The 14,895-nt window shown below is 42.2% G+C and overlaps 1 protein-coding gene across 1 annotated transcript in view; it reads right to left on the reverse strand.

The window, feature by feature from the left end:
• LOC140204360 (mitogen-activated protein kinase kinase kinase kinase 4) overlaps positions 1-14,895 on the reverse strand; it is a 356,637-nt gene that overhangs the window by 9,419 nt on the left and 332,323 nt on the right. Inside the window, exons 29-30 of the mRNA XM_072271038.1 lie at positions 9,807-9,946; positions 1-3,416 (exon numbers count right to left, since the gene is read on the reverse strand). The exon at positions 1-3,416 is cut by the window's left edge and continues 9,419 nt beyond it. Coding sequence (XP_072127139.1) covers positions 3,333-3,416; positions 9,807-9,946 — 224 coding nt within the window. The 3' untranslated portion in view covers positions 1-3,332. The remainder of the gene's footprint in view (positions 3,417-9,806; positions 9,947-14,895) is intronic.

Here is a 14,895-nt window from a genome sequence, read left to right on the forward strand (position 1 = left end):
GGGACAGTTGCTACAAGATGAGGAACTAAGCTTTGATTGGCTCCAGATGACACGAATGCCTCTCCTGGTTTTGCAAAGGGATTCAGTAGTCAATTTCAAATGTCTTCATCACCTTTGGACCAAGCCTTTATCATCCAGTCTTATTTTAATGCAGTCTTATTTAAATAATTTGCTTGGGAGAATATACACAGAATTTCACTCTAAATTGGACCTAAGAAAATGCCATGAAAATTGGAGATTAAATACTTACAAACAACACACACAAAATGCTGGAGGAATTCAGCAAGCCAGGCAGCATCTATGGAAAAGAGTATAGTCAACGTTTGAGGTTGAGACGTTTCATCGGGACTGTTCAGATGAAGGGTTTTGGCCCGAAATGTTGACTGTACTCATTTCCAAAGATGCTGCTGGGCCTGCTGAGTTCCTCCAGCATTTTGTGTGTGTTGTTTGGATTTACAGCTTCTGCAGATTTTCTCTTTTTTTGTGATTAAATACTGAAACCCTTTCAGGGAAAGTAGTTACCCCGTTCCTTACTATAGAGCTTAATTGGCTGCGTTAACATTAATGTCCAGTGGTTCATCTCTGGTAGAGGGAAGAAAGGTTTTTTTTAGATGTTGTTGTTCTGTTGTTTGTTGTGCTGAGCTTTGTCACGACTGTTGACACCAAACATGGCAAGAGCTGTGGGCTGCCCCCAGCACACCCTTAGGTGTATTGGTAATTAATGCAAACAAAGCACTTCACTGTATCCTAGCATGAACATGTAATAAATAGATTTAAGTCAGAATCTGAATAAAACCCAGGCTGAAACATTGAGGGAATAATTTGGCAGTTCACAGAGAAAGTATTTGCAGTGCAGGGTGAACAGTGAGGGGCATCAGACTGCAAGACCCTACAGATGATTGTATAAGTGGGGTCTCCTTCCCCCTATTTGTGACATTTACCGATGTGGTATATACAAAGGGCCAGAAGCATTGTTGAGGATCCCTACCACCCATCCCACAATCTCTTTGAACCACTACCGTTAGAAAGGAGGTACAGGAGCATCAGGACTAGGACTTGCAGACAGGATAACAGCTTCTTCCCTCAGACTGTGAGACTAATAAATTTGCTGCCACCACAGAGGTCTCATCACCAAAACAGCAAGCTGTTTACTTGTGCTGCGCACAACATGCGTTTTGAATTACATTTCTTTAACTTATTTGTGATGATATTTTGTTTTAGGTGCTGTATAGGACAGATGTCTTGTGGGTGCACCATAGTCTGGAGGAACATTGTTTCGTCTGTATATATGTACAGTCAGATGACAATGATCTTTCAGGGAAATAATCTTGTCAGTGATAATCATTCACCATGAATCAATACAGAGGAACATAAGCAAGTTTGGAAAGGAAATGAATGACCTATTTTCCATCAGCGTTCTTCAGTAAAATTAGGAAGAGCTGTTTTCATTGAAAGGTAGAGCATAGGAACCTCTTGTCCCATTGTCAGGGGCAATGCAATGAGTTTTGTCAGGGAAGAAAGACAGATGGTGTGAGGGCAGGAAAATGGATTTACGGAGCAGATTAGGAGCAATCTCATTCCCTAGTGCAACCAGATCAAGTTTCTGAATAATCGCCTCTTTCCTTACATCTGTTTTGTATCCAAAGTCTAGAACCAGAGAGCATAGGACATTACAGCAAAGTACAGGTCCTTCAGCCCTCAATGTTGTGCTGACTTTTTAATCTATTCTATGACCAGTTCCTTCCCATATTGCCCTCCATTAGTCTATCATCAATGTTCCTTTCTAAGAGTCCTTTAAATATCCTTAATGCATCTGCCTCTTTCACCACCTTGGCAGCACATTCCACACAACCACCCCACTCTCTGTGTAAGAAAAAAGGTCTATCCCTGATATCCCCCTCTACACATTCCTCAGATCTCAGTAACATTATACCCTCTCATATTGGCCATTTCTGCCCTGGGAAAAGTCTCTGGGGATTCATTCAATCTATACCTCTTATCACTGCAAACACCTCTATCAAGTCCCCTCTCATCTTCCATTGCTCGGAAGCAAAAAGCCCAGCTCACTCAACTTATCTTCACGAGACTAACATATTGAGTGCCTAGAAATGATTAACCAATGAATGATTCTGTTTAAAAATCATCTAAAGTCAGGCAATCACACTTCTCTGAATATCAAAAGTGGCAGAAAGCCATTTTGAGAAAGGTGCAAGGCTAGAGAATTACTTCCACATGAGTTACAGTACATTAATTGTCTTAACATTAGCACTACCTTCATAAAACCCATTTATACTGAATATACAAAATACTGGGGTGAACTGCTCAATCACTAGCTCAGGGCGGGGTGGGGTAAACCACAAAGACGTTATTGTACAAAAGGATTGTGCACAAATCTGTCTGCTCTCAGTGGCACGTCAAGCTATCTTTTTGTTTAACATTACAGTAATATGCTATCTGATTGCTACAACAACCCCTCCCCTCTTTTTCAAAAACATAGATACTATACAGTCAGTGGCCACTTTATTTGGTACACTTGTACACCTGTTCGTTAATGCAAATACCTAATCAGTCAATCATGTGGCAGAAACTCGATGCATAAAAGCATGCAGACTTGTTCATGAAGTGCATGCCAAACATCACAATGTGGAAGAAATGTGATCTAAGTGACTGATTGTTGGTGACAGATAGGGTGGTTTGAGTATCTCAGAAACTGCTAATTTCCTGGGATTTTCACTCACACCAGAGAAGGTTGCAAAAAACAAAAGCATCCAGTGGGTAGCAGTTCTGTAGGCAAAAAATGCCTCGCTAATGAGTGAGGTCAGAGGAGAATGACCTGTTTCAAGCTGACAGGAAGGTGTCAGTAACTCAAATAACCACGCGTTACAACAGTGGTGTGCAGAGCGCATCTCGGAACACACAACGCGTTGAACCTTGAAGTGAGTGGATCACAGCAGCAGAAGACCACACTGGGTTCCACCCTGTACCTAACAAAGTGACCACTGATTGTATATATCTACTCACAACTGGTACACTGAGCTACTTTTTTGTTTTAACATTACAGTAATGCACTAACAACCCTGATTGCTACAACAACCTGCCCTATTCCAATAACATAGATACTATATATATATATATAAAAAATCAGCAGAATTACTGAAACCAGTTTTAGTTATTGTCGAACAGACGACAGGCTTGTATTCCACGATGTATCATTGGTTGTAATGGATGTAGCTGGCACGGTTAGTTGAGGGCCAGTGTGGTGTGAGTACATAGAAATGATCACTTCAGTGCAATCCAACATACACAGAACGTGTGCTCAGTATTCCCAGTGGCTACCAGTTCAAGTGAGAGTTCTGGCCAAGGGTCATAAAATAAATCTGACTGCTTCCACCAGATGGGGCTGAGGCAAAGAACACCTAGAAGGGAATTAAAACAGGAGGATGTTAATGATCAGTAAGGACACCAATCTATTTTTAATAGAGATCGTAAATAACAAGCATTAAAACACTAGTGTGTAAATTCGCCTAAGGTCAGAATCCCCTACATCAGCTCAACCAGCTGTTCAACCTTGTTGAATTTTATATTTGTATTTACTCCTCCTGGGACTGTGAATTGAACTGTCATATCCCTCAAACCTTCCCTTAAAGTACACATAAATATCATACCGGGATAGATAAACTGGAGTATCCAACATATAATAGGGGCTACACCAAAAGAAGCTGTTGTTAATTACATCTTGTCTCTGAAAGAGATACTGGCGTTTATCTAAAGCCTTTAATTTCCTCATGGTGCTCCAAAGGATCTCACAGCACAGACGGTTCAGTCACTCTACAGCACACAAGTGTAAAGCAGAATGAAATGATTGTAACTGCGGGTCTGACGCAGCTTTTTAAAAAACATGCCATAAGCATAAAGAATATAATAGAGTCAAGGAACACACCACACAGAAACAAACCTGTCAGCCCATTTAGTCCGTGCTGAACTATTAACCTGCCTAGTCCTATCATCTATCATCTCACCTCCATACCCCTCCCAATAATGAAACAAAAAACACACAATAGGTATAAATGTAAAAGCAATCCTATAAAATATATCCCATAAGGATCCCAATTAGCCCTCTTACCTAAGGCAACTCACTGACATTCATTCCACTCCTTTCTCCTTCCCCTACAGCCCCACAATTATTTTTTTTTAATTTTCAAGAAATTATTCACATTCAATTTGATGAAATCTTCTTCCATCATACTTTCAGAAAGAACATTGTAACTCACTGTGTAAGAAACAAATTTCTCTTCAGCACCCCACTGGCTCCTTTGCAGTGAATTTAAACTTATGTCCAATCCAGCAAAAAAGTTTCTGTCTGAAGCTTACACCCCAAATACTTCACAGTGTCCAATACTTTTAGAACATAAAGCATAGGAGCAGAATTGGGTCTGTTCCACCATTCGATCACAGCTGACATGTCTTCACCCTAAGCCCCATTCTCCTGCCTTCTCCCCATAACCTTTAACGCCCTAACTAATTCAATATCTATAAATATCCACTTTAATGGTTTGGTCTCCACAGTTGTCTGTGGTAATGAATTCCACAGATTCACTACCCTCTAGCTAAGGAAATTCCTCCTCATTTCTGTTCTAAAGAGATGGCCTTCTGTTCTGATACTGTGCCCTCTGGTCCTAGATTCTTCAACTACTGGAAACATCCTCTCCACGTCTCACTCTATTTAGGTCTTTGAATATTCAGTAGGTTTCATTGAGACCCCCCCCCCCCCCATCCTTCTGTTTAGTCTTGTTCTAACAGTGTATTTTCAGATCAATATAGAACCTGGTGCCATTCTCAAATTATTGCCGTAAATGCAACGGTAAATGTAAATAAAAGTATATGAACACTCAATCATCTGAAGGGGGTGGGTGACTCTGATGAAAAAGTCAATAAAATCAAATCCCTAGGAAGAGGTGACATAGGATTGCAAGATGTAGAATCCTTGTGGATAGAGTTAAGAAGCTACAATGGTGAAGAGACCCTGAAGGGAGTTAAATTCAGGCCCCAAACAGTAGCCAAGATGTGGGATATAAATTTCACCGGAAATAGAAACGGCATGTAATAAGGGCAACGTTATGATAGTCATGGGGAATTTCAATGTGCAGGTAGATTGGGAAAATCAGGTTGGTGCTGGATCCCAAAGGAGGGAATATGTAGAATGCCCACGAGATGGCTTTTCAGAACAGATGAAGGTTGAGCCCACGAGGGTATAGGTAATTCTGGATTGGGTGCTGTGCAATGAACTAGATTTGATTAGAGAGCTTAAGGAAAAGAGATCCCTTAGGAGGTAATGATCATAATATGATAGAATTTGCCCAGCAGTTTGAGAGGGAGAAGCTAAAGTCAGATGTATCAGTATTCCAGTAGAGTGAAGGGAATTACAGAGGCATGCGACAGGAGTTGGCCTAAGTTGATCGGGAGGGGATGCTAGCAGGGATGATGGCAGAACAGCAATGGCTGGCGTTTCTGGGGGGAGATTTGGAAGTCACAGGATAGATACATCCCAAAGATGAAGAAGTATTTTAAAGGGAGGATGAGGCAACTGTGGCTGATAAGGGAAGTCAAAGTGAGTACAAAATCAAAAAGAGGGCATACAATACAGCAAAAATTCATGGGAGGTTTGAGGATTGGGAAGCTTTTAAAAACCAACAAAATGCAACTAAAATAAACACGAGAGAAAAAAATTAAATATGAAGGTAAGCTAGCCAATAATATGAAAAAGGCTATCTGAAGGTTTTTCCAGATACATAGAGAGTAAAAGAACATACGGCAAAAGAGCAGAATTAAGCCATTTGGCCCATTGGTTTGGCTCCACCATTCCATCATGGCTGATTTATTACCCCTTTCAACCCCATTCTCCTGACTTCTCTCCGTATTCTTTAATGCCCTGATTATTCAAGAACCTATCAACCCCCTCTTAAATATATCCAATGACTTAGCCTACACAGCCACCCGTGGCAATTAATTCCACAGATTCATTAATCTCTGGCAAAAGAATTCTCTCTCATTTCTGTCCTAAATGGACATCCCTCTAGTTTGAGGTTGTGCCCTCTAGTCCTAGATTTCCACACCATAGGAAACATCTGCCCTACATCCACTCTATCCAGACCTTTCAATATTCAATAGGTTTCAATGAGATCCCCACCCTCCATTATTCTAAACTCCAGCAAGTACGGATTTAGAGCCATCAAATGCTCTTCATACATTAACTTTTTCATTCTGGAATCATTCTTTTGAACCTCATGAGAGGTGAGAGTGGATATTGGGTCACTAGAAAATGAAGCTGGAGAGTTAGTAAAGGGGGGATAGAAATGGTGGACAAAGGTATTAAGTCTTTTCCATCAATATTCAGTGTGGGAGCCACTAGCAGAATGTCAGAAGTTTGAGAGTGTCATGGGTCAGAGGTGAGTTTAGTGCTATTACAAAGGAGAAGGTACTTGAGAAGCTGAAAGGCCTGAAGGTAGATAAGTCATCTGGCCCAGATGGACTACACCCCAGGGTTCTGAGAAAAGGTAGCTGAAGAAATAATTACTAATGATCTTTCAAGAATCACTCGATTCTGGAAAGGGTTCTAGAATTCCGGAAAATTGCAAATGCCATTCCATTCTTTAATAAAGGAGGGATGCAGAAGAAAGGAAATTATAGGCCAGTTAGCCTGACTTATGGGAAGATGCTAGATTCCATTCTACAGGATGAGGTTTCAGGGTTCTTGGAGGCACATGCTAAAGTAAGCCAGAGTCAGGGGAAATCTTGCCTGACAAATCTTTGAGATTCTTTGAGGAGATCATAGACAGGATGGAGTCAGTGGATGTTGTTTATTTGGATTTTGAAAAGGCCTTCGACAAAGTGCCACACATGAGGCTGCTAAACAAAATAAGAGCTCATGATATTACAGGAAAGATACTACATGGATAGAAAATTGATTGATTGAGTGGGATTAAAGGAAGCCTATTTTCGTTGGCTGCCAGTGAGAAGCGGTGTTCCACAGGGGTCAGTATTGGAACTGCTTCTTTTCATGTTATACGTCAACGATTTGGAGGACAGAATTATTGGCTTTGCGGCCAAGTTTGCTGACAATAGAAAGATAAGTGGAGAGACAGGTAGCATTGAGGGAGTCTGCAGGAGGATTGGGAGAATGGGCAAAGAAGTGACTGATGGAATATAGGATAGGGAAGTCTTTGGTCATGCACTTTGGTAGAAGGAATAAAGACGTAGACTATTTTCTAAACGGGGTTAAAATTATAAAAATCAGGCCTGCAAAGGGACTTGTGAGTCCTTGTGAAGGATTCCTTAAAGGGTAACCTGCAGGTTGAGTCAATTGGAAGGAAGGTAAATGCTATGTTTGCATTCATTTCGAAAGGACTAGAATAGAAGAACAAAGATGTGATGCTGAGGCTTTATGAGGAATTGGTCAGACTGCACTTGGAATATTGTGATCAATTTTGGGTCCCTTATCTAAAAAAAGCTGTGCTGGCATTAGAGAGGGCCCAGAGGAGGTTCACAAGAATGCTAGGGTTATGTATTCGCTGGAGTTTAGAAGAATGAGGGGGAGAACTCATCGAAACCTGTTGAATATTGAAAGCAAACAACAGGAATTCTGCAGATGCTGGAAATTCAAGCAACACACATCAAAGTTGCTGGTGAACGCAGCAGGCCAGGCAGCACCTCTAAGAAGAGGTGCAGTCGACGTTTCAGGCCGAGACATATTGGAAGGCCTAGATAGAGTGGAGTTGGAGATAATATTTTCTATAGTGGGGAAGTCTAGGACCAAAGTGCACAGCCTCAAAATAGAGGGATTTCCAGTTAGAACAGAAGTGAGAAGGAATTCCTTTAGCAAGGTGGTGTGAACCTGTGGAATTCATTGCTTCAAGTGGCTGTGGAGGTCTAGTCATTGGTATACTTAAATCAGAGTTTCATATATTCTTGATTAGCAAAGGTGTCAAAGGTTATGGGGAGAAGGCAGGAGAATGGTGTTCAGAGGTACAACAAATCAGCCGTGATGGAATGGCGGAGTGGACTCAACTGGACGAGAGTCCTTATTGTGCTGCTATGTCTTATGGTCTAAAGGATAAGATAATTTTCAATCAGGACATCATGAGCATTCAATAGAAGTATGTGGGCCAGAGTTTAGTATTGTATCTGGATAGAACTTCAGCCCTTTCCCACTGTAATACATTGCACTTAGTGCCTGACCAGTGGTGTAATATCTAGTCCCATTGCCTCACAGCCCAAGGACCCAGTTTCAATTCTGTTCTCTTGAGCTATATGTGTGTAGTTTGTACATTCTTTCCCTGACTGTGTGCATTTCCTTCAGGGCATCTGTTTTCCTCCTGCAGCCCAGGGATGTTCTGGTGAGTTATGGCTACTATAGATTTGCCTGAATACAGGTTAATATCAAAAAGGGATTTGATGGGCAGACATGAGGGAGAATAAGCTGCAGGTGTGCAGGGAGATAAAGAGAGGGGGGATCGGGGTGATGGGATTGTTTCTCCAGAAGACAGCATAGACCTGGAATGGGATTTGAACCCACAGCTTTCCCATTTTGAACTCTTCAAGCCAAAATGACATCTGATAGAAACCAGAATGGGTTGATAAAAAAGGAAAACATTACTTGAGAAAGTCTGAAAGACTGAGCTCCTCTTGTGAACTCTGTCATTCTCTAATCACTGCTCGTGATGGTGTACAAAACATTGGTCAGGCTGAATTTCAAGTATTCTTGGCAGTTCTTATTTTTATTTATTTAGAGATTCAGCACGGTAACTTTCTGGCCCAACAAGCCTGTGCCATCTATTACACCCACATGACCAATTAACCTGCTAACCCGTGTGTTTTAGGAATGTGGGAAGGAACCAGAGTACCTGGAGGAAATCCACACAGTCACAGGGAAAATGTACAAACTCTTTACCTGGGTTGTTGGCGCTATAATAGCATTACGTCAATCGGCATGCTACCATGCCACCTGTCACCTGGTCACCTACCTACAGGAAAGATATCAATAAGCCTAAGTGACTGCAACGAAAACTTACAAGGATGTTGGCATGACTTGAGGACCAGAGTTATAGGGAAAGGTTGAATCAGTTAGGACCTTATTCCCCTGAGTGCAGGAGAATGAGGGAAGACCTTATGGAGGTCTACTGTATAACGAGGGGTTTAGATAGGCTGAATACATGCAGGCTTTTTCCTCATTCACTCAGAGGCTGGCAGCTCATTGCACACTCACACCCCTCTCTGAGTGAAGAGGCTCCCCTTCAGATCCCCCTTAAGTATTTAGAAGTCACAAGTTTTGGATGAAAAGTGATATATTCAAGATTCCCAGTCTTGTTTATGCAATGGACCCCTACCTTTAGTCAAGGGATCCGTGGATTCCAGGTTGGGAACCAATGATTTAAGGGGAACTTGAGGGGTTCCTCTTCACTCAGAGGGTGCTGTGAGTGTGGAATGAGCAGGCAATGGCAGTGTTAGATGCGGGCTCAATTGTAACATTTAAGAGAGGTTTAGATAGGTACAAGGACAAGAAGGATGTGAAGGGCTGTGGTCCACATACAGGTAGAAGGGACTAGGCAGAAGACCAAGCCAACGTGGAGGAGACGGGCCAAAGGGCCAGTTTCTGTACTGTAGTACTCTCTGAGTGTATGACTCTATGATCATCCACTAACTAGGCATTTGTGATAAAACTAACAAACCAGAAATCTCTGTCCCAGAGAGTTCATCAACTAGAGAAACAAACATTTAATTCCTTATACTATGTGTTTCTCGTCACTCACCTTGTCATTCCTTTCACACAGGAACTTAAGTTTCTGTTCTTTTTTGTGCATAAATACTCCATCAAGCCGCCCATCTTTCACACTACGAAGCTCAATTGCTTTCTCTCCCCAACCCATGATATGATTTGACTGGATGTAGGCTGCAAAATAAAACAGAAAATCAAAAATATTTAATACTTAGTATGTGCCAGAATGATCATCATTCTTCTCTGTGGTCTGCCAACAAATGAACTTTTCTTCACTCATCTCTTGAAGGAAGTGAGGCAAACATCCTTGGGGCGGGGTGCGGGGAGGCGTAGCGGTTAGAGCAATGCTATTACAGTGCTAGCGACCCGGGGTTCAATTCCGCCTCTGCCTGTAAGGAGCTTGTACATTCTCTCTGTGACTGCGTGGTGCTCCAGTTTCCCTGCCACATTCCAGAGATGAACTGTATGGCTTACAGTTGGTAAATTGTGTGCATGCTATGTTGGCAATGGGAGCATGGTGAAACTTGCAGGCTGCCTCCTCTCCCCAGCACATCTTGGATTGCGTTGGTCGCCGAAGTAAGCGATATATTATCACTGCATGCTTCGATGATTCAATGTAATATTTTAAATCTTAAAATATACCCAATGATTTTTTTTTTAGAAATTGAAATATATGGCAAAACAGGCTCTTCCAGTTCTTCAAGCCAGGCCACACAGCAATCCCCCGATTTAACCCTCGGTTTATCTCAGGACAATTTACAATGACCAATTAAACTACTAACCCGTACGTTTTTGGACTGTGGGAGGAAACCGGAGCATCTGGAGGAAATTCATGCAGTCACGGAGAGAACATACTAACTCCTTACAGGCAGCTGAAGGAATTGAATTCAGGTTATCTGTATTGTAAAATGTCGTGCTAACCACTATGCTACCGTGCCACTCCTTCATTAGGTTCTACATTCATCTGTGGCAATGAATTCCACAGGGAGCTTGGCCTCATCACGTAGGACATCAATAGAGTAGTTCCTTAACAGCTAGCCAGCTAGTTTAAATAACGTTAGCTATGCTAATGAACAAATGACGCCTGTTAAACTCACCTCAACATGTCTTCTACATTTTAACCCAGCATGGGCAATAGAAAAGTCACTGTTGCAAACAGTGCAGCGAGCAACACTGTCATTATTTTTGAGGTCGACTGTAAAGCCCTCCCACAGAGAAAACTGATAGATGTACTTAGCACAAAGAGAGACCAATCAGGACTCTCCCTCTCCCCCACCCCACCTCTCCAAAAAAATCGATTTCCAGGATATTGTATATAATTTCCGTGTGTCAGGGAGCTGCTATCAACATGCGGGAGACTCCCAGAACTTTCGGGAGAGCTGGGATGTCTGTGGTACTCTGAGGCTGAGTCCTTTGGTCCTAGACTCCCCCATTGTTGGAAACGTGTTCTCCGCATCTACTCTGTCTGCAAATGTAAATGGACAGCTGAACGTTTCAGGTTGAGACCCTTTATCAAGACTTGAGAGAAAGAGAGGAGATCAGTATCACAATGTGTCAGTGTGCTTTGCAACACCACATTTGTATACCTCCCCAGTGCCAATGACTTCTTCAGACACAGGAAAAGGATGATTCAGTACCTGAGATGTTAAAAACTGTTGACTAGTTAATGTGTAAACTTTTCACAGTGCTGATTATCAGTGAAATCAGTACAAAAGTGCGCCTTCATCCCAGGAATCATTAACTCCCTGGCACTGAATCCTGTCCACTGACATTACTGCGTAAATTATTTCACATCGAGGGTCAATGATTTCTCATTGTGTTCTCTTTTTCACCCATCAGAGATATTTATCAGGAGCGGGGCCCGTAGCATTGTCAGTAATCCCTCCCATCCATCCAACAATCTGATTGACCCCCTACTGACGGGCAGGAGATACCGTAGCATTAAGGCAAGGACTGTCAGGCTGGGAAACAACTTTTTCCCCAGGCTGTGAGAATGCTGAACTCACTGCCACCACCCAGGTCTCATCACGTAAGAAGCACCAGCAGCATTATACTGTTTACCTTTTAACTTGTGTTATACATGCACATTATCATTTGTAAACTTATTTGTGGTACTATTACTTTATGTGTTGTGTGCGTGCACCTTGGCCTAGAGGAACGTTGCTTTGTTTGGCAGTACACAGGTATAGAGTTCAATGACAATGAACTTGAACTTCAACTTTATGTTTGTTGGTAGACAGAAATAGGTAATAGTTTCCCACTGGACACAAACAGAAGTTATTTCACACAAAGAGAAGTTTTTCACTGTAAGGTAAAGTTTTAGTAGTGGAGTATCAGCATGAAAAAAGTACTAACCAGAACTGTCCACATTCAGTGATTTTCAATCCATCACATTAAATGGAGAGAACATTAATAAGTTACTTGATGGAATGAACTTCAAGGCTGGCAAAATATACATTCAGTACCCACTTTATTAGATACCTCCTGTAACTAATAAAGTGGTCACTGAGTGTATGTTCCTGGTCTTCTGCTGCCTGTAGCCCATCAACTTCAAGGTTCGACATTCTGCATGTTCAGAAGATGCTCTTCTGCACACCACTGTTGTAATGTGTGGTTATTTGAACTACTGTCGCCCTTCTGTCAGCTTGAGCAGTCTGGCCATTCTCTGACCTCTCTCATTAACAAGGAATTTTCACCTACAGGACTGCTGCTCACTGAATGTTTGGTTTTTCTTTGCTTTTCTACACCATTCTCTATAAACTCTCAAGCAGGGCTTCCCAACCTGGGCTCCATGGACCTCTCGGTTAACAGTAGGGGTCCATGGCATAAAAAAAGTTTGGAAACCCCTGCTCTAGCATCTATCGTCCCAGGAGATCAGTGGTTTCTGAGATACTCAACCCAACTTGTCTAGCACCAACAGTCATTCATGGTCATAGTGACTTAGATTTCTTCCCCCTTCAGATGTTTAGTCTGAACAACAACTGAACCTCTTGACCATGTCTGCATGCTTTTATGCATTGAATTGTTGCAAAATAATTGGCTGATTAGATAGTTACAGGAGTCATAATTATTACCATGGATCAAAAACCAAAGCAGAATGTATTCCGCACCCCCTGACTTTGCTGCATATTTTAATTTGACTGTGGCTCGGTTTTTGCTCATGTAGATGGGTGCGTAATGAACAGGTCAGGGAGATTTAAGTGCGTAAGATGAATATGAAATGGTATTCTGAGCATTCTGCTTTGTGTCCCAGATCTGTCAGTCCTGATATCTGTTCAAAGGCAGATCCAGTACTTTCCCTTCATGCTGATCATTATCTCAATCTAAGAAGTCTACCAGAACAAATAAAAACAGCTATTAATGCAGTTCAGTTCTGCCATGGCTGGTCCCAAGCCCGGCCGCGAAAGGAGGAGGGTTGGACGAGTGGCTAGCAACCCCATCTCGTAAAAACCCAGAGTTACTGAAGCTCCAAAGTCCTCATCCCAGAGAGAGGAAGGATCTTTGTCTGGAAGCCATATGAATTTGACTGGTGAAAGCAGAAGACACAGGAACAATCAACCTTTGGCCCAGACCAGAGTGCTTTTGTGTGCTGCTGTCTGCGGCCTGTGCCCCAGCAGGAGTGGTGGTTTAAGCAAGTGAGCATTAAAAAATATCCCTCACTGGGGTTCTGATCACAATATAAAAAAAAAATTCAAACATTGGTGTATGAAGCGGAACCTCTGAGACCAGCGAGTACGAAGGCTGATGACCCCACAGGTCAATGAGTTCCAGAACTGGAGTTCCATGCGGGCAGGGGGCATGAGGGTCTGTGATCTCCATGGTTACATGAGTTAGCTAGACCAGAGTTCGAGGCCGGGGGTTCATGGTCCCAGTTATAGGAGAGTCATGAGTTTGAGGCCTGGAGCTTGTGGCCCTCATTCAGGGTCCTTATTGGTCATCATCTGTGGTCAATCAGAGGTCTGGATGTCAAGGCCCGATGACAGGAACCCAGGGTTTGTGAGTCTGCATCTACTGAAGAAGTCGAAGGCCCAGTGTTGGCGAATCCGCAGTTCCACTGGAGGTTGAGGGCCAGAGGCTGCAGACAGCCTTTCCTAGGATGGGAAGACTGTGTATGTGCGTGGATGGGTGGATGTGAAGGAAGAACAGGGCTTGCTTTGCTTTTGTTGTTTTGTTGCTGTTGTTCTGCTATTATTGTTGTTTGTGTTGTTCTATAAACATAGTAGGCATACTACATTGGCACTGGAATATGTGGTGACACTCGTGTCTGTCCCAAGCACATCTTTAGGATGCTTTAACACAAAAGGTGCATTTCTTTGTTTGTTTCAATGTACGTGTGATAAATAAATGAGTCTGAATCTGAATATGAACCTGTGAATAACTAAAAGAAGCCGTTGTGATATTTCTCAGTGTCTGGATCAGGGAGAAACCATGTTACTCCTCTCAACCTACACCTGTGATAACTTTCAACTTTGTGTGGTTATAATTTGCTGGCTGAGAAGTTCGGTAACTTTATTCTGAGAAGATCAGTCACGTTATTAGGCAGGTCTGTACACCGGCTCGCTAATGCAAATATCTAACCAGCCCAGTCATTATGACAGTTTACAGAGAATTAAGGAGTGGCAAGGGTGGACACACCCGGCCCTGAGACACTGGGCAAGGTCATTTAAATCCAAACAATTGGTTTATTGATCATTACAGAGTGCCGCTCTCCCTCCCCTCTTCCCAACCACGATTCCTCTCTCCCTGCCTGCTTCCCACTCTCAGTCCACAATACAGACCCATATCACAATCAGATTTATCATCACTCACATATGTCATGAAATGTGTTTTTTTTGTGGCAGCGGTACAGTGTAATACATAAAATTAGTACAGTACTACTCAAAATTCTTAGGCACATATATACAGTATAGCTAGGGTGCCTAAGACTTTTGCGTAGTACTGTATGTATGGCATGATCCACCAGGATGACATACAAAACAACACAGAACTGTATCATGATACCAACAGCAGAAAAATACTAACACCAATACCAGATGAAAAAGAATGAATGTTTCTTTGGATGGAGTATCTTAGAATGACTTGAAATTTTAATGGTAGAGCAAAATTAGAAGAACAATACTGTA

This window comes from Mobula birostris, chromosome 10, assembly GCF_030028105.1.
Source record: "Mobula birostris isolate sMobBir1 chromosome 10, sMobBir1.hap1, whole genome shotgun sequence".
Taxonomy (NCBI): Eukaryota; Metazoa; Chordata; class Chondrichthyes; order Myliobatiformes; family Myliobatidae; genus Mobula; species Mobula birostris.